At 46.1% G+C, this 20,778-nt stretch overlaps 1 protein-coding gene across 4 annotated transcripts in view; it reads right to left on the minus strand.

The window, feature by feature from the left end:
* The window catches only part of SRGAP3 (SLIT-ROBO Rho GTPase activating protein 3), a 253,404-nt gene that overhangs the window by 10,498 nt on the left and 222,128 nt on the right, over nucleotides 1-20,778 (minus strand). For all 4 annotated transcript variants that reach the window (XM_029916799.1, XM_029916797.1, XM_029916796.1 and 1 more), the window contains 6 exons: nucleotides 20,054-20,188; nucleotides 16,780-16,885; nucleotides 16,362-16,589; nucleotides 13,890-13,969; nucleotides 1,548-1,728; nucleotides 103-252 (listed from right to left, as the gene is read on the minus strand). In XM_029916799.1, coding sequence (XP_029772659.1) covers nucleotides 103-252; nucleotides 1,548-1,728; nucleotides 13,890-13,969; nucleotides 16,362-16,589; nucleotides 16,780-16,885; nucleotides 20,054-20,188 — 880 coding nt within the window. The remainder of the gene's footprint in view (nucleotides 1-102; nucleotides 253-1,547; nucleotides 1,729-13,889; nucleotides 13,970-16,361; nucleotides 16,590-16,779; nucleotides 16,886-20,053; nucleotides 20,189-20,778) is intronic.

The following is a 20,778-nucleotide window of genomic DNA, read 5'->3' on the forward strand; positions in this document are numbered from 1 at the left end:
AGGGGCCACAACAGCCTCCCTCTCTCCCTCTGCCCGCCCCCACCTCTCCCTAATCAGACACAGCATGGCACTATCAGGAAAGAATGAACCCGCATTTCCTACCGGCCCATCACCCCCCCAAAGCCGTAATCCGAGATGTGCTCCGTGGGCGACTGGAGGTCGTTTTTGGAGGAGGCCTTGTCATCCAGCAGTGGCCCACTGCTGGCCTCGCTGTCAGCCTTTTGGCTCAGGCTGTCGGAGAAGGCATCATCCCTGGGGAGAAGGACACACGTGAATTGGGAGTGCTTTGCTCTGAGAACCCAGGGTGTGTAAGGCACCTGTCTGAAGGGCGGATCCACACACACCTTACGGTTAATTTGTGCCCATCCCCGGAATAAGCCACTTCCCACTGTGCACCATAGCAACACACGCACCTAGCAGCACACTCCTCCTCACCTTCAGGGGTCAGAGATGCCTCTCTGTGCCAGGCTGACCTTCTCTTCCCCCTCCTCTGGGATTTTCTCTCCCAGGCTGCTCCAGGCTAGGACAAGCTAAATGCTGGTGGGAGTGCTGGAGTAAGTGCGGGGAGGAGCCCACAAGCTGAGCACTGGGAGCTGAGTCTCCACAAGGCTCCATGAGAACCAGTTTTGGGCTAAGCAAGGGAGGAAGGAAAGTATCTCCATCTCTCAGCTCCCGATCCAGGGCTGTGGATAATCGTGAGGGGGCTCGAGGTTGCTGGGAAGCCCTGTAGGCTTCTTCCCACTGCCCTCTCCCTGCCAGAAGCCTGGGGACATCAGAGGGCTGCTGAGGGTCCTCCATGGGCATTTCTGTTGTTGTCTGCCTGGCCTTGGACTTTTCTCTGGTTTTGTACCAGTCCCTGTGCCATCAAACCTTATGCCTTTGTTCCCTTCCCCTTGTGGTCTAGTGTGGTGGCTGCTTCGCTGATTCAGCAGTTCGACATGAGCCTGACCCAAGCTCAGAGGGAGTGTGTGTTGTAGGAACCTTCAATGTCTTTCTAAGAAGAGAAGGTATAGCCTTTCTGGACTTTCTGGTAGAGCTAGGTATTTGGGTTACAGGCCTTTCTTTCTTGTTGTGCCTGAAATTATTTTTAAAAAATAACAGTCCCCTACTAAGTGGAAACGAGGGGATGATGGTTTCTGCCCATCCTCTGAGACAGCCACATGGGGGGCAGAGAATGGTGGGCAATGGGCTGGCCACTGACTACCGGGATGGCTCAAGAGGGTGGAGGAATATGGCAAGATCCAAAGGGATGCTTAGAACCAGGGCAAATGATGAGTGCCCTGAGGCTAGCAGGTGCACCAGGAAGGTGAGCCAACAGCACCAAATGCTGCCTCTGTGTACTGTGAAGGATGAGCAATTTGCTTATTTGTTAAGGGGAGCACCATCTAAGGGGAAGTTAGATATAACTCATTCTTACAAAAGACTAGGTACGTCACACCAGTGAGAGCAACTGTCTGGCATACAACCCCGCACTCCCCTTCCTGTGCCCATTCCAGACATTACTAATCAATCAGCATTCTTCAAAGAAACTCCTGACTCCCACTCACATGTCCTGTACGACTATGTACTGATGTGGGATGAGTCCATCCACGCCATTGTGACGACCCTCCCACCAGTCCTCCGAGGCACGGTGGTACAGGAGCAGAGAGGCCCCCTTCTTGAAGGACAGCTCACGTGGGGACCGCCCCACGTAGTCAAACTTGGCGATGGCCTCGATCTGCTCCACTTCTAGAAAGAAAGCAAGGGAAAGAGCATCTATGAGGTGAGCATGAGGACAGTGAGGAGCCTTGATCAGATGGCCCTGGTTCCCGTGGGGCAGCAGGGACAGCAAGCCTGGTGGAAACATTGTGGGCTGGGGCTCAGGACCCCAGGTTCTAGCTCAGATCCAAACCCTGTGTTGTGGCCTCAGGCAGGCCATCTACTTTCTGACATACCATCTCCTCATTTTCCACTGCCCCTCTTGTTCTCCACTTTTCAACACTAAAATCATATTATAAGGAAATTCTCTCTCTTCTACCTCTCAACACTGGTTCCATTTCCATTTGTCCATGAACCCTTTCTGTCTCTGTCCATTTTTAATACGTTTGGTGATCATAACAGTTTGGGACTCCCATCCATGCAAAGATGTGATACACAATTTTAAGGGTTCCCAGAACTCTTTAAAGCTCATTGTTATGGTCTGAATTTTGCCCCCCCCCCCACTACCAAATCTATATGCTTAAGACCTAACCCCCAACATGATAGATTTTGGAGACAGGTATTTAGGAAGTAATTGAGGTTAAGTTGAATAATTAGGGTGAGGTCCTCATCAGGCAGGACTGATGTCCCTCTATGAAGAGAACAAGATACCAGAGTCCTCTCATTCTCTCTCTGTGCACAGAGGAAAGGCCACAGTGAGGACACAGTGAGAAGGCAACTGCCCACAAGCCGGGAGGAGAGGGTTCGCCAGAACCCAACCCTGATGGTAGCTTGGTCTTGGATTTCTAGCCTCCAGAGCAGTGGGGAAATAAATTTCTGTTGTTTAAGCCACCCAGTTCTGTTCTAGCAGCCCAAGCTGAATAGCACATTTATCCATGGACTAAATTTTGGTGGAGGAAGGATTCTTACTAGGGCCTTAGCTCAAGTTTGTCTCGCTGCACACACACATTTACCAATCAAACCTTTATTCTTCACTGGTTAGTGACAAGCCCTAGCAGGGTTAAGCAATGAGGATATGGCTTTTGGCCCTGAGGCATTCCTACTGCCCAGCTCCAACATCCCTTCTCTGTGTGACCTCAGGGATGTTACATAACCTATGTACACTTCAGTTGCCTTTAGGAGGATTAAAATATAATGCATGAAAGTAGACCTACAGATGGCCAACAGATACATGGAAAGGTGCTTAACATCACTAATTATCAGGGAAATGCAAATTAAAACCATATTGAGATATTACCTTAAATCTGTCAGAATAGCTATTATAAAAACAAAACAAAACAAAACAATAAGGGCTACCTGGGTGGCTCAGTTGGTTCAGCATCTGACCCTTGATTTTGGCTCAGGTCATGCTCTCACAGACATGAGACTGAGCCCTATGTCAGGCTCTGCTCTGAGTGTGGAGCCTGCTTGGGATTCTCTCTCTCACTCTCTCTCTCTCTCTCTCACTCTCTCTCTCTTTCTCCTGCTTGCACACATCTCTCTCTTTCTCAAAAAAAAAAAAAAAAAGAAAGAAAGAAAGAAAAGAAAAGAAAGGAAAAGAAAGAACAAGTGTTGGGCAAGGATGTAGAGAAAAGGGAACCCTGGTGCCCTGTTCATGGAATGTGAACTGGTACAGCCACTGTGGAAAACAGCGAGGAAGTATGGAACTTCCTCAAGAAAGAAAGAAAGAAAGGAAGAAAGGAAGAAAGGAAGGAAGGAAGGAAGGAAGGAAGGAAGGAAGGAAGGAAGAAAGAAAGAAAAAGAAAGAAAGAAAGAAAGAAAGAAAGAAAGAAAGAAAGAAAGAAAGAAAGAGACACTGTATAATCCAGTAATTGCACTTCTGGGTGTTTATCCATAGGAAACAAAATATTCACTTGAAAAGATAAATGGATTAAGAAAATGGAATATTATTCAGCTATAAAAAGAAGGTAAATCTGCTATTTGAAACAAATGTATGGACTGTGAAGGCATTATGCTAGGTGAAATAAGCCAGACAGAGAAAGACAAATACCATATGATCTCACTTATGTGCGGCATCTAAGAGCAAAAACAAACCAAACTCACAGATACAGAGAACAGACTGGTGGTTGCCAGAGGCAGGGGGGAAGGAGTGGGCAAACTGGGTAAAGGTGATGAAAAGGCACAAGCTTTCAGTTATAAATAAGTCCTGGGGATGTAATGTTGAGCAGGATGACTATAGCTAATAATACCATAAGGCACTGAAAGTTTCTCAGAGAGTATATCTTAAAAGTTCTCATCACAAGAAAATTTGTTAACTATGTATGGTGACTACATACATACACTGGTGTAGGGATGGATGTTAACCTGACTCAGTGTGGTTACCACTTTGCAATACATGTATCAAATTGTTACTGTGTGCACCTGAAACTAACACAATGTTATATGCCAATTACATCTCAATTAAAAAAGAAAGTATACTAGACTTTAATAGATTTTTTAAAAACTGTGATGTGTGAAAGTGCTATGCTTCATACAGACATACATTAGGTATTCAGTTGACAGCTCTCATGATTATGATTATGATTTTTATAATTACAAAATTTTACCCAGTGGGGTAGGTCCAGAGAAGAAATCTAAGCTGTGGAGAGTTTATGTGGTTTTCCCAGTAGCTAATGAGGCTTGGGAAGAGACTTCACGAGAAGGGGAGCTATGTCTCTGATTTATTTAATGTGTTAAGGCTGTACCCGAAGAGATGCCCATACTTGGTAGGACACTGACTGTGTGTAAGTATTAATGTATTTATACTTTAAAGCAAGCACAAAACAAAAGCACTTTTTGTTTTGTTTAAAAATAAGACCTATTTATTCATGTATGCATTTACATATATAAACATAATAAATACATTACATTCTAATAGGACAAAAGAGTGAGGAAGTGACCCCTGCTCTCTCTAGCCCGCAGACACCTCCCTAGGCTGACTGTCTACTGCTCCATTCCTCATGGATTATCCCCTCTCTGTCCTTCCAGCCACCCACCTGCCCATTAAGGACTGAAGCCCAGAACACCTGGCTTTGCTGCTTTTTAGCTGTATGCCCTTGAAGAAGAACTTGTTTCTCCTTTCTAAGGCTCACTTCCCTCACCTGTAAAATGGGAATGATAATAGTACACAACTTATAGGGCTCTTATGAGGATTAAATGAGTTACTATATATGAAATGCTTGCAACAGTACCTGGCACATATTTAGCTCTATCTGAGAGCTATTACCAGAGCTAATGCCCTTCTGAGAGCTAAGGGCAGCACAAAAAGTCAAAGAACAGGAGGAACCTCCTCTGTTTGTCTCCCCCGTGAATCTCCACCACACACACGTGCACAACAGGGCTCCCCTCTCTAAGGAGCTGGCTCCAGAAGACTGTGCTGGCGCTCCTGGGAGATGCAGTGGCCTTTCGATGCATCTAGTCCTCAGTGCCTGGGAGAGCCTTCTGCAGGAAGTGGGCCTCGGGCAGTTAGGCCAGCTTTCTGCAGCTGGCTCCCTGACAAATGTCTTTAAATGCTATTCTGACACAGTTGATGCAAGATGACAGCACAGCTAAATGGGCCACATTAACGTGCATCTTGACTCAGAGTGACCTCCTCAGTAAAATGGGAGATCTCTGTTTCACTGCATCTTTGGATCTCATGCTGGCCACAGGCTACCTCTGCCTGCCTAGCTACAGGGACAAAAAGGCCAGAGGGTGTGCAAGACCAGGAGCTAAACCCAGAGGGCTGTGTGATCCCAGGGTTTCACCCCAGTGGCTTCCTTTGAGCCCAACTGCCCACAATGATAAAGGAGAAGAGGTTTGTTCATGCCAGGAGGGAGGAGCATGGGGGGCTGCCTGGGTTCCTGCCTTCCTCAGCTCCAGAGCCTCTAGCAGTCACTGGGGGAGGTCTGGAGTTGGGAGTGGGATGGGGAGGGGTGGACAGGGAGGAATGGAAAATACAAAGGGAAGAAGAGAAGAAAAGAGGAGGAGCAGAGCTGAGCCACAAGCTGGGAGAAGGCACGTGTGTTTGCAGATGCCATTATGTAAGTGTCTGTGGTAGAAAAAGTAATAATAGCCACCATTTATTAGGAAGTCTCTTATTTGGGTTTATCTGACCTGAAATAGAATCTGTGACTCTCCCCACTGTCACTCTCCCACACACCCCTCCCCAAACTTACTTAATTCCCTTGTCTCGGGCTGCCAGCTTGCTGGGGACCTTGTTGTTAAGCATCACACACCCAATCCATCAGCAATTCCTTTGAAGTGTCTCCTGAATCGGACATCTCACCATCTCCACTGCCACTGCCCTTGTCAAGAGCAGGTCCCTCTGTCTGGCCTCCCCATTTTCATTTGTGCCTGGTAGAGCCATTTGTTTCCACAGCAGCCAGAGGAATCTTTTAAAATCCTAATTGAATCATGAAACTCTCTGGTTCAAATCCCTCTAAAGGCTTCCCACTGTTCTTAGAGCCAAAACCAAGATTTCTCAGGGCTGCTGAGGCCCCTCCGTGCTTGGAGCCCGGAGCCCTCTGCAGCTTCATCCCCTCCCACTCTCTCCTCACTCAACTAGGTCTGCAGGGCCTCACCAGCCTTCTGTATTCTGATGTTAGCCAACACTGTATTCTGACGTTTTTCAAACACAAATAAAGTTGAAAGAGTTTTATAGTGAACATGCACATACCTGCCACCTAAACTCTACATTAACAGTTTACTGTATTAGCTTTATCACCTCTCTATCCTTCCTTCTATTATCCATCCATCTGTCCATCTTATTTTTTAGTAAATTTTAAAGTTGCAGACATCAGCACGTTTTACCTCTAAACACCACAGAGTATGTATTCATAGAGGCTTCTTGATGCTTTTAAAATATGCCAAACCTTTTACTGCCATGAGGCCTTTGCACTGGTTATTACTGCCTCTCCCTGTGATACTTTCAGACATTTGCATTCATTCACATTCAACTTGACCATTGTGTGCCATTTCCTAATTTCATCCAGGCCTCTGCTCAAACGTCACTGCCTTAGCAAGGCCCTTCCCAAGCACCCTCAACTATCAAAGTGCCAAATGTCACATTGCTAACAGTCTCCCTTGCTTTCTTCTTCATAGCCCTTAGCACAATCTGAACTTTGTGTGTGTACGTGTGCGTGCGCACATGTGCGTGCATGTGTGGTTTTCAAGCCTGATTATTGTGGATCTTTCCTACAAGAATGCGAACTCCATTAGGACAGGGATTTTTATTTCATAACCTGCTATTTTCCCACTTATAGAAAAGTCCCTGGGATGAGTTGGCACTGAAATTACTTGCATGAACCAAGTAAGCTTTTATTATGTTAAGTGTTCTCTTACATGATCACATTTACTCCTCACAAGAATATTTGCAGTACTATCCTCATTTTACAGATGGGGAAACTGAGGCTGAGTTGAAATGATGTGTGACACGTGGATCAGAAGACTCAACACAGCTAAGACGGCAGTACTCCCAAACTGGTCCACACATTCAATCCCTAGTAGAATCCCAGCTGACTTCTCTATAGAAACTGACGAGCTGACTCTAAATTTCATAAGGAATTGCAAAGAACTCATAATAGCCACAAAAAAAATCTTGAAAAAGAAGAACAAAATCAGGGGACTCATACTTCCCAATCTCAAAACTTACTACAAAGTAACAGTAATCAAGATAGTGTGGTGCTGGCCCAAGGACAGACGTATAGTTCTGTGGACTCGGACTAAAAGTCCAGGAAGAAACCCCTACATCCATGGTCAACTGATTTCTTATAAGGGAGCCAAGGTCATTCAGTGAGGGAAGGAATAATCTTTCCAGCTACTGGTGGTGAGACGAGTGGACAGCCACGCATAAAGAAGGAATGGGGCTGGGCCACTACCTCACACCATCTACAAAACTAACTCCGAATGGATTGCCTAAACTAAGACCTAAAACCTAAAACTTTTGGAAGAAAACACAGGTAAATCTTCATGATTTATGACTTGCTGAAGAATTCTCAGATGTAACACCAAAAACGTGAGTGACCAAAAGAAAAACTAGATGAACTGGACTTCATCAAGATTAGAAAACTTTTGTGCTTCAAAGGACACCATCAAGAAAGTGAAAAGGCCCATATTTCAAACAGAACATGTTTCAAAATCATATATCTGATGAACTTATATCTAGAATAAAAAGAGTACTTATAACTCAATAACAAAAACCAAATAACCAAATTTTAAAATGGGCAAAGGATCTGAAGACACATTTTCTCCAAGGGAGATATGCAATTGACAAGCACATGAAAAGAGACTCAGTATCAGTAGTCATGAGAGAAATTCAAATTAAAACCTCAATGAGATGCCATTTCACACCCACTAGAATGGCTAGAACTGAAATGTCAGAGAATAATAAGTGTTGACAAAGATCACACAGGGCTGGTGGTGGTATAAACCGGAAGAGTCAATTTGGAAATCCCTCTGGCAAGTTTCTTAAGTGACTAAATGTAGAGTTATTAGGTGCCCCAGCAGCTCCACTCCTCGGTACATAGCTAAGAAAAAATAAAAATGTATGTCTGCACAAAAGTTGTGCACAAATGTTTATGACAGCATTACTTCTAACAGCCAGAAAGTGGAAACAACCCACATGTCTGTCAACTGACAAAGAGAAACAAAATGTGGTGTATCCATATAATGGGATGTTATTTATCCACAAAAAGGAATAAATGCCAGGAACCTGCAATGGTAGGACAACTCTGGAAAACACTGTGCTCAGGGAAAGGAGCCAGACACAAAGGCCACATACTGCATGATTCCACTGATATGAAATGTCCAAAAGAGACAAATCCATAGAGACTGAAAGGAGATGAGTGATTGCTTTGGGCTGGGAAGAGATGTGGAAGGGACAGGAAGGAAAGAAATGATGGCTAGGGGCTGGGGATTTCTTTCTGTGGTTTCTTTCTGCAATGACTGTGGTCATTGCTGCGTGTATCTGTGAATATGTTTAATGCCATTAAGTGGTATACTTTAAAGGGAAGAATTGTTTGGTATGTGAATTATATCTCAATAAATGGCTAAAATAAAAGAGGAAGGGAGAGGTCTATTTAGGTTTTGGGTCTAAGCCACAGGGCATGGGCCAGCTTACCATCTCTGCACGAGGGGTTAGGAACACTAGCCAAGTTAGCAATGAAGGGGCCACTGCTCTCTTTTTCTATTGTTCTTTATTTCTTCCAGGTGGGCGGCCATGATTCAACCAGAATTGGGCATGTGCGTGTAAACTGATGGTGATACCATTTTACTGCCATCAAAACCTTACCTAATACCTACAATAGGCAGGAATCTCTAAATATTACGCCAAATGAAAGAAGCCAGAGTCAAAAGACATTATTCTGCACAATTCCGTGAAGTTCCTGACCAGGCAAACCAAACCTATGATGAAAACATTAATCCAGTTGGTCGGTGGTCATTTCTTGGGCTTTGGGAGTAAGGGGCTGACTAGGCAAGCGCATGAAGGAATTTTCTAGGGCATTGCAAATGCTCTGTATGCTGGTAGGGGGTTGAGTTACACAAGTTTTTTACATCTGTAAAAACTCAGGGAATGATACACTTAAGATTTATACATTTCAGTATGTGGAATTTTACTTTAAAAAAAGAACCCTAAACAATGCTGACCCCTGTTGTGAGCACTAACGTGTTCAGAGGGAAGCTATACTGACGGTTGTAATTCACTTTGAAATGTATTAAAACAAGATGGATCGATAAGCAGATACACAATAAAACAAATATAACAAAATGGTAACAATTGTAGAAACTAAGTGATAGGTATTATGTAAAACTTCCTTCCACTTTTCTCTGTGCTTAGCCTTTTAAAAATTATTATTATTAAAGGAAATATTGTGAACTGCAAGCAAATCAAAATCTTGCCCTGGTTTCTAGTAGATGCCTAGAACAATATGATAAAAACTATGGACCTCTTCTCAGAGGCACACATTCCAAAAGAAACAAAATTTTGCCCACAATGGACTTCCTAAAGCCCATTTATGAGCCCCCAATACATCCAAAGAGTTAATGGCCTAATGGCTTTCCAGATGTAGACAGCTGGCAAGGAGTGGAAGTCACTTGGGAGAATTTTAGGAAAATATCAGTGAGAGAATAATGGTGCAGTTATAATTGAAAACTGACATATTGTAACTATATGATCATGTTTCTGTATCTGATTTTAGTAGTTTCTTTATCTGGCAGCCTAGTTCCTCATTTAGCATCCAATTAATAAAACTGGTATTGACAGGCTGCCTCAATGTTTTCATTTGGCTTAGTTCTGACAATCAGGGTTTTATTTTGAGAGAGAGAGAAAGGGTGTAAAACTGAGGGAGGGGCAGAGAGAGAAAGAGATAGAGAGAGAGACAGAGAGAGAGAGACAGAGAGACAGAGAGACAGAGAGAGAGAGAGAGAGAGAGAGAGAGAGAGAATCCCAAGCAGGTTCCACACTGTCAGTAGGGCTGATATGGGCCTCAAACCCATAAACCACGAGATCATGACCTGAGCCGAAGTCAGACACTTAACTGACTGAGCCCCCCAGGTGCCCCTGATAATCAAATGTTCTTGCCCTAACTGTGGTTCCTTTACAAATCTTGATGACCAAAGAGCAAGTACAGATGGAGTGTCCAGACTTAACTCCACAATGTGCTAACAGACTCAAGCCAGGGCAGCAGGAAATCAGTTAGGTACTGATGTTGAGAAAGGAAAGGCCAAAGAATTAAGTTGTCCCTCTAGTATGGTTGGTCACGCACGGGGTCATGGTTTTTTGGCTGGTTGGACTTCTAAAGTTGGCTGGGCACCCTTCATAAGGCTGTTCTCAAGAGAAAGAAAGATACTGATGATTCCCCAAATGAAATGTCTTAGAGGAAAGTAAAGATATCAGAGGTATAGGCTGTAAGTGAGCAGTTAGATCAGTAAAGTCCCTAGAATCCATTTTTAAAATGTTTATTTATTTTTGAGAGAGAGAGAGAGAGAGAGAGAGAGAGAGAGAGAGAGAGAGAGAGAGAGAGAATGAGTGGGAGAGGGACATAAAGAGAGAGGGGGAGACAGAATCTGAAATAGGCTATAAGCTCTGAGCTGTCAGCACAGAGACTGACATGAGCTTGAACCCACAGACCATGAGATCCTGACCTGAGCTGGAGTCGGACACTTAACTGACTGAGCCCCCCAGGCACCCCTGGACTCAGTTTCCTGAGCAGAATTAGGAAGGTTTTACACTGGACACACAATCTTCATGTTGCCTATGCATTTCGTTGTCCCAGACACGGTGCTAGTCCTTCACATATGTCACCCCATTTTAACCCAGGCCACAATTCTCTTGTTGCCATCATTCCCACCTTACAAATAAGGAAACCGAGGCCCAAGGTCACATGGCTCGCCAAAGATCACAGGACCATGAAGGTCTCTGACTTTCAATCCAGGTCTCCTTTCTCAGAGCCTGGCACCCCTCACCATTCCTGCAACTCAGCTCCCGGGTGACTGTTTTGGAGGTCGGGGCAGGCTTGTACGTAAACATTTAGGAAATGCACTTAATTTTCCTCCAAAGGATGCTCCTGAGTCAGCAACCACCACCACCACACAGGAAACCATGAGAAGCTTCAGGGAGCATGAACTTGGCTCCCTTGCAGCTGGCTGCTGCCCTTTAGGATGACCTCTTTCTGCCTTTGTCATTCTCAGAAACCAGCATCCTGACAAGGAACAACAGAAAGGACCTTATGGGGGCACCTGGGTGGCTCAGCGTCTGAAGCATCCGACTTCAGCTCAGGTCATGAACTTGTGTTTTGTGAGTTCGGCCCCCGCGTCGGGCTCTGTGCTGACAGGCCGGACCCTGCAGCCAGCTTCTGATGCTGTGCCTCCTTCTCTCTCTGCCTCTACCCTGCTTGCACTCTGTCTCTTTCTCTCTCAAAAATAAATACATATTTAAAAAATTTTTTTTAAAAAAAAGAAGGGATGTTGCGGGAAAGCAGACGACAGCTCTGACTTACCCCACTCCAGGAATATCGTGTACCTCTACTATGGGAGGAGTGAGGCAGCGTTTTCTGAGGGGGTCTTCTTGGTGTGGGGGGGAGCCTGTGGGGCGAGCCCCATGGCTACTTGCCTGGTCTGCCCGGCAAGACTGTCCTCTCTGGCCCTCCTCCCAGTCAGGGCCCACAGCAGCCTTCCACCCCGCAGGCTGAGGGGCCGTGGAGAAACTCAGCACGTGCAGGATGACTGGCCATGACCTCAGCCCCCAGAAGGGTGGGCTGTGGGGGTCCTCAGAAGGCATGGGACCCACCTCCTGCAGACACATCTGCCTCCACTGGCAGCAGTCCCAACAGATCTTAATTCTGAAAAATCAGTCTATCTTGTTTGACAAAAGGTGTTTTCCCCTAGTGGAAGAAGAGAGACTGAGAGCAAGATCTGGAGCAAGAGGGAGCTACACACACACACACACACACACACACACACATGCACACGCACACGCACACGCACACGCACACACACACACACACACACAGAAATAAAGCAACAGATGGAGACAGCAAGAAGGGAGAGGGAGAGCCAGAGGTGGTAGGACATGAGAAAGAAAAAAAGGAAAGAGAAAAGCAAATCACTGCCAACACGCACATGGTGGCAGCCTTCACATCTCCCAACAGAGGCTCTGCAGGACATTTTCCTCAGCTCAGGACGACTTTGGTCTCTGAGGATTTGGGCAGAACTGAGCATTACACCTAGATGTGCTCCTCCACCCCTATGCTCAGGCCTGATCCATGGGCTCCCTCTTGGGCCATAGTGATTGGTCCTTGGCTGGGTGTATGACTCAAGGCAGTCTGATGAGACTCTACCCCAGGAGCTTTCTTGGAGCCACGATGAAAAGGAAGCTCTTTTCCACTGGGACGTTGGGCAAAAGGACAATGAGAGGCTGGAAATGCCAAAGACCACCATGCAGGGAGATCCTATTTGAGAACAAAGTCAACACAGAGGGAAACAGAATAGGAAGATGGAGACCAATTCCTAAGAAGACCAACTAAGCCCCTGGATCCAGCCATGCCTGAAGCTATACCTAACCTGGGATTTTTTGGGTGTATGATTTGAGGCCTTTAATGCTTAAGTCACTTTGAGTTGGATTAGCTGTCATTAGCAAGTGCAACAGTCCTACTAGAATGTGAAAACTGCCCTATCAGTCTTGCCTCTTTCAGCAGTTCCCAGAAACCACACCTGAGTATGCATCAGCTCTCCTAGCAAATGTGGTGGCCAACACAGCCTGGAACTGTCCCAAAAGGAAACCCAGATGCCCAGAAGAAAGCTACTAAATAAGGATTTTTTAAAAAAGTAAAAGCAGGAGAAAGAAGGGCTATGCTTTGTCTACATAGGACTATGTTATGACTTTCATGGGCCCAAGAACTTTTGTTCTTGCATGGGTCCCTTCCTCGATTAAAAAAAGGCTAAAACTTATATTTTACAACTGCATTAGTAGAAAGAGGAATAAAATCCAGGCGGATCATATCCTTTTTTCTCATTATTTTAAATGAAACCAAAACATTTTCAGGGGTCCTTAAACGTACCTCGGGCCCTGGGCACTGCGTCTATTCTATCTAATGGAGTCACTGGCACTGGGCCCACATTATCCAGATTGCTTTTCTACACGTCCAGTTTCCCCAACTCTCTTCTCCTTATGTAGAAGGGGTGGAAGGGTCCAACGAGTCCCTCAAAGCCCAGGCCAGCCTTTCCCTCCCTCCCTCCAGAACTTCCCTGCATCATCACTGCTCAGCGTCATCCTTGAGGCGCCCCCACGCTGGGGCCACAGCTGCCATTGGGCGTAATTTCTGTGTGTCATGGGGAGCTGCTCCCAATATCGCAGGTAATGAGGCAGGGAGCTCCTCAATGACCCATGTGTCCTTGGTCTATCTCAAGTCCTAGCACAGGCTGCGTGCAGAACAGATCCCTGGCTGGGGAGGGACAGGGGACAAAGTTGTTTCCTACTTAGCAAACTCCTGTCACTTAGGATTTATATTGGGGCCAGGCCAGGACACAGAAAGGGAAGAGATGGGCCAGTAGGAGTATGGTGATGGGGGGGCCCCTGTCTCCAATGTCTTTCTGGGCCCCCTTCTATTCTGGAGGACAGTGTGCTGACTGGCAAAGCTGGAGGGGTGTGCGGGCCAGCCCAGCGGTTGAGCAGGCATGAGTCAGCATGCCAGGCCCCGGATGATTTCCTTGGCCCCAGATTCCCCCTCACTCACCTTCATCACTGGTGTGAGGCTCCGTGCCATTGTCATGGTCAACTTCATCAATAGTCCCTGGCTCACTATGTGGACTGTCACTGCAAGGAAACACGGGAAGGGGACTCATTGGGCTTTGCACCCTCATACTGTCCTCAGCTTCCCGTAATGCCGACCCAGCCCACCTCTGCACTTGACCCAGGTCAGGTCCAGGCCTGCACCATCCTGTCTTATCCATCTGACCACCCACCCAGCCCCCTCAATGTGAAGCCATCCTGAGTAACCTCCTCCAGCCCTGGAATTTGTGGGGCTGCCAGTTCACAGGTGTCCTGTAAGACCCAGAGGGCACTGTAAAACCCTGGCATTTATCCTGGGAAGGACCACAGGCCAGAACAGAAAGGACTTAAGGAAGTGCTGAGAGACATTCCCCTAGCCTGGTTCCAGGTCTCACGGAGGAGGTGACACACCCAGCGAGCTGGAAAAAGCTCACAAGGAGCAGGGTTCTCTGCGTGCCTCTCGATTCTGTGTGCACAAGCCCAGCCCAGTCCAGGCAGTGCAAGCAGGCTGGCAGCCATGATGGGCATAGGGGTGGGTAGCCTGAATCCAGGGGGTCAGATTTGGGTATTAATGCACTGGGAGAACTTCACTGGCTACTACCTCCTCACTAGATTATAAGCTTCTTCAGGCCAGGGTTATTCACCTAGTCAGTGTTTTTACCTAAGCCATTGATGGAGTCCTAATATATACCAGGCACTGTGGGAGGTAGCAGAGACATACTGATGGGTAAGGTGGACACAGACTCTGCCCTTGTGGACCAGGAAATAAAACTGCTACAAGCTGAAATGTGTTATGTAGGAACAAACGAACAGAGACAAAAACAGCTGAGGAAACCTGCATAGGGTGGTCAGGGAAGGGTTCTCGGTGGAGGTGACCTCTGCAACGCCATTTGAAAGAACCTGAACTTCATTATGGAAAATCTCCACTGCCTCCTGGATAAGGTCAAGACTTGGCACAATGACTTGTTTAAGACCTTTTATAAGCTGGCTCCTGCTGGCCTGTGAAGCGTCCTCCCTCACCATTCCCTTGGCACATGCAACACTCTGGCCATGCGGAATCACTGTCCATTGTACTGAATGTTCCAAGTCCAGAACATTTTTTGCCCACTCCTCACCTGGCTGACACCAGTTCATCCTAACTCAGTTAAGTTTCCTCCAGGAAGTCCTTCGCTACCTCAGCTCAAGGAGCCTCACTTCTGGGGCTGCCTATTTCATCCTCCACCAAAGCTCCTTGTTTCAGGGGTTAATCCTGCTCAGGTTACATCCCTGTCCCCCTGCCCAGGGCCTGGCCAAGGACAGACACTTGGCAACCATTTGTCCAATTGTTGAATGAAGAAATGTTGTCCACTACAAAGAGACCCTCAGCCGAATCTCCCCCTTTGGCTTTGCAAATGCTTCCAATGTAATGAATAGTTTTCCTTTCTTGTGAGACACAAATGGGAAAGTGTGATTCTTGTATATTGTTCTTTGGAAAGTACAGTCGATCTTTAGGACCCTTCCCAGAACTCAAATTATATATAGTGCAGCAGAACCAGTAGCGGTGGCAAACACTGCATCAGAAGCTTCTCTTTGTCCAGAAAGCATGCTTGCTGGCTGTTTCATGTTTCTGTTACAGAACAGGGACAGACTTGCTCCTGGAGCCTCACATAAAGGTTACTACAGGGCTGTGATTACAAGACAGCAGGGCCCATATTTCTATGGGGGACAGGGTAAGAAACAAAGGGGCTGGAATGTGTCACTTCTTTCAAGTGAATCAAGAGTTCAGGGACGCTTTGATAATCCAGAGACAACCCCCCCGGAGGTACCTAGCAGAAAGCGGTGTGGGCAATACTAAATATACAGCTTTGTGTCGTCCTGGATTGAGAATAAAGAATGAATAGGAATCCTTTGACTGGTCTCTGTCAGTTGGTGTTCTGAATCTCCTGTCCTTTCCACATTTAAAAATGTCCTATCTTTACCACATTTTAAGGTCTTAGTGTGGGGAAGGTGGTCAGCCTTGATTTTGTTTAGGTTCTAAAACTTTTCTAAGACCTTGTGTGGTACCAGGTACACAGAGGTGCCCGACTACCAACTGTTGACCTGGCCTCGAGCTCTCAAAGAACATGCAGGGCCAATTCCTGATAATAGTTGAACCCTGGGTCCAGCTATACCTGAAGTCACAATCCTAGACTTTTTAGTAATAATCCTAGACAATAGATTCCCACTTAGCTTAACCCAGTTTGAGTTGTAGTTCTGTCCCTTACAAACCAAGAAGGTCCTGGCTGAAGCAACTATCTCTTGTATAAGGCTGCAGCAAAGCTCAAATGAGAAAATGCATATGGGACTACAGACTATAAAGCAGTAAGAAAATCAAAGGCTTTCTTACTCTTCCTGTTCAACAGCAAAAACAACGGCAGTGATGATGATAATAATAATATTAAGAGGAATGGAATCTTACCAATATTCTTCCCCTCCAGCCATGCATTTTTCATACACAGGTCCCTCAAGCTCCCGGGGGCTGGGGAAGATGGCTTCATGATGGATGATGATGGTTTTGATGACTTCGTTGACGTGTGCCTGGCAGGACACAGGGTCCTGCCCATCAGGGATGTGCATGAGGGTGGGCCCGAAGCAGATGGCCAGGTTGTAGGGGTCCATCATGTTCTCGTCGCTATACTGTGAGAGGCTACAAGAAAGGAGGTACTCACAAGTCACCTGAGAAAGGTGAATCTTCCCCGCTGTGGGTTCTGTCTTTTGACAGGAGGGTTCCATGTTCTGTTTTAGGAACAGCTGCACCTGCAAGAGCCTCAGGATGCCCCCTCCCAAAAAAGGCCAGAGCTGAGGTAAAGTGCCCCCCCCTTGGCTGGGCAACTCACTGGTTGAGGAAAGCGAAGAGGTATCTCATGACCACGATGACCACGCGGGGAAGGGTGATGAGGATTTGCTGGATCTGGTGCACCCTCTCAGCTGGGTTCTCCAGTTCTGTAACATAAAGGGGCTTTTCAGGCTGTCTTTCTTCCTCAGAGAGCCAGTTACAGCCAGCATTTGTTCCTCAATCAGTCCATGTGGTTCCAGGGACTGATACGTGACTCTGACCTGGCCATGCAGAGCAAGAATGTGGGTCAATACATTCCCTTTTATGAACGAAGTTGGTGTAAGCTGTGTTTCTGTCACCTGACACCTGTGAGACCTGACGAACCCAGGCGCAGACCATGTTTCTTCAATCTCTTTATGAACACCACCTGCACTATAGGGGCGGCACATAGTAGGTTGGAAATGAGGGTAGAATAAATAACCAACTCTAGAGCTACATATTGGCCAACGGGCCTGCCAGATGCTTGTGATCTTATCTCCGACCCCCATTTTCAGGTCAGTCCTAGGCAGAGATATTGGTATTTTTATCAGTTAGGCCAGAGATGGGAGCAGCAAATTGGGCTTGGTAAAGAGAAGTGCTTTGTGGGTTTGCCTTGTGGAGAGGGTGTGCAGAGGGAAAGCTGGCATGGAGAGTGAGCACCAGAGCTTCAATGTTTGTCTGCCAGGCTGGTGCACCAGCCTATGCCAGGTTCTTTCTCAGAAAACATGTTTTTCTCACATAGCCCCTCTCTCCAGCCTCCACATTCTGTCAGCGTGTTCCTTTTAAAATGCAACCTCTCTTGGGGCACCTGGGTGGCTCAGTTGGTTAACCATCGGCTCTTGGTTTTGGCTCAGGTCACATTTTCATGGTCTGTGAGTTCAAGCCCTGCCTTGGGCTCTTCACTGACAGCATAGAATCTTTTTGGGATTCTGTCTCTCTTGCTGCCCCTCCCCTGCTCACACACACTCTCTCTCAAAATAAATAAATAAACTTAAAAAGAATAAAATGCAACTTCTCTTGTTTCTCCTCTGTATCCCAAGCCCTTCACCATGGGGCTTCAACCAACCTTGCCTGCCTCACCTCTTAGCTGCTGCCCCTTCCTCGAGTATCTGAAGATGATATAGAGCCATGTTTTTCCAGTGAGGTGGTAGTCACACTTCTGGACACTTACAAATCCATGGGGCATTCTTTGGGGTTGTCACAGTGACTGGAGGGTGCTACTGGCATTTCAGATCTAGGAGCCAAGGCATCAAGTGTCCTAAATGTACGAGACACAACAAGGCACTGCACTCCCCTAAATAGTGTCCCCACTGAGAAACTCTGTGCCAGGCTGCCCTATCCACCATCTCCCTCTCACAGAGGGCCTTCCTGCCCCTGGGCCCTTGTACACACTGGTGATCTCTCTACTCTGCCCAGCACACTCTAGCCTACCTTCAGAGTCAGGCACTGAGAAGCCTTGCCCAAGCCCCTCACAGAACTAAAAGCTCTTTGGCCTTCCTGGACTCTGTTGCCCTCTATATAGGCTGCTCCATGTCCTCAGCTTCAGTCCTCACTGCCCTAGTACCACCTCCACTTAAATATATTTTTTTCTTAAATCCATTTATTCAAAAAGGAAAGTTTACCTCATTCTATAAATGGGAAACCACAAACACTTGCTGTAATTAGGAGGTAATATAAAAATAGGTACAATGAAAGCAAAACAAGGTTACTAAATTACAGGTAGGCATTGTACTATACAAACATGTCTGAGACTGAGCCCCCATTTCTGTGTTTAGATGGTAAGCTGACATCTGAAATTTTCTCCTTGACGTACTCACAAGATTTGGGAGGGAAATGAGAAGGGATTTTTTTTTTCACAGTGTGATGTAAGGTATGATCCATGGTATGCAATGTTCTGAGCTTGTACCGGAGGTCAACAACCTTGTCTTCTCAGGGCTCTACTCAGGAACTAGACTAATGGAGCTTCTGGAAACATAAGCTGATCATGTGACATGGGGCTCAGACAGGGTTGGGCCTTTGTGGCCTGGAATTTCTTTCTTTTTTTCTTTTTTTTTTTTTTTTCCTTGAGAGAGGGAGAGGGAAAGAGGGAGAGGGAGAGGGAAAGAGGGAGAGAGAGGAGGAGAAAGAGAGGGAGGGAGGCAGAGAGAGGGGAGAGAGAACACACATACATGCAAGCAGCAGAGGGGCAGGGGGAGAGAGGAGAAAGAGAATCCTATGCAGGCCCCACTCCCAGTGCAGAGTCCAACTCATGGCTCAATCTCATGACACTGAGATCATAACATGAGCTGAAATCAAGAATTGGATGTTCAACTGACTGAGCCACCTGCGTGCCCCTTTGGCCTAGAATTTCTGAGGGTGATTTGGAGCTTGAAGTGGATCTGGAAAGATGAGCAGGAGGTAGTGTGGAGGGTAGGAGGGCAGAGGAAGGGTCTTTTACACCAGGCAGGTAAGAGGCGTGAAGCCTCCAACCCCCAGGGGCCCTTTCCTGGCTGCCAGTCTCTCTCAGAGCATTGTGAGAAGCATCCATAATAACACTGGGTGTGGAGCAATTTTCTGTAAATCAATTAAAGAGTTTATTCTAAAATACTAAGATTTCCATATTGTAATATTAAAAAGCTTATTTTTTAAAACTTCCCAAAACGTTGCCTTAGGTTTGGCCATCTTACAGCCAAGGTGCCTTTACTTCAGCCCCCTAGATTGGGCTCTTGCCTTCATCCATAGAAATACGTGTCAAGGAGAACTCTGATGGCTTGTGACGTTGAAAGAAGTCCACAGTCAACTTACTTTCACCATTTTACTTGTCTGTCATATGGCTGACCTGACTCCCAAGTCCTCAGTGGGTCCCCATTACTCAAGGAGAAAAGCTCCAAATCCTTGCAAGGTCTCTCCTCTCTTGCTCCAGCCTTTTGCACCATGCACTGGATGGGACATCCTCCTGATGGTCCCATTTGTCTGTGTGCCCCCAAACTCTTCCCAGGATACTCTGTGTCTGCTCCTCTTGGAAGCTTCTGCTCACATCACTCTCTCAGCTGTGATGTGCAAAACCAAGTCTTCCTCCGCCTCTTCTCTTCTAAGTGCCATTCATACCCAGGGTTGTACTATGCCATTTTCCATTATACACCATCCTGTTATCTGTTATCACTACAACTAGATTTTTAAGTTCTATGTGAACGAGGACCATACTGCTTCTTTCATAGCATACCTCCTTCCTTCACAGTGATGAGCCCACAGTACAACTTCAATAAAGATATGCCAAGGAATTGATCATTCCACCATTCTACCTGGGAAATACTTACTAATAGTAGATATCAAATCTTGAAACCTTTCCTTAGGAAAGAGTGGATTTTCCAGTCCTCGGAAATACAGTTTTAAAACACCAGCAACTGAATTGATATCTCGTTCATTTTGATCATCCACAAGGGGGTCTTCACCTGAGAAGAAAGCAGTGAATGATGACTCAGCTTGGCAAGGAGGTAGGACATGTGCAGATAGCAGGAGGGCCCTCCTGGCCCCGCACTTCTCCCTGTAACTGACTGAAAATATTCAAATCTATGGAAATATTGTAAAACTAAAACACTGAACATCCATCACCCTCCACTCACACTCATTAACTTACACTCATCTTTTGCCAAATGTGCTTTCTCCTTTTACTTGTATTTATTATTGTTCAATGATTTGAGAGTATTTTGTAGACATCATAGTATATCAACTGCTAAATACTTCAACACATTTCTCCTAAGAATAAGGATATTCTCTGACATAACCACACTATATCATGACATCTAAGAAAAAATTAGCAATAGTTCCAAAACACCATCTCATGTACATTCAAATATTCCCAATTGTCCCATGTCTTTCATAGATTTTTTTCAAGAGCTAAGATCTAACCAACATTCCCACAATTCATTTGGTTGTTACCACTCCTTAGTCTTATGTTTATTTTATTTATTTATTCCTTTTTTAGAGTGGGGAGGGGAAGGAGAAGGAGAGAGAGAATCTTAAGCAAGCTCCATGCCCAGCA

Source organism: Suricata suricatta, chromosome 12, assembly GCF_006229205.1.
Source record: "Suricata suricatta isolate VVHF042 chromosome 12, meerkat_22Aug2017_6uvM2_HiC, whole genome shotgun sequence".
Classification (NCBI taxonomy): domain Eukaryota; kingdom Metazoa; phylum Chordata; class Mammalia; order Carnivora; family Herpestidae; genus Suricata; species Suricata suricatta.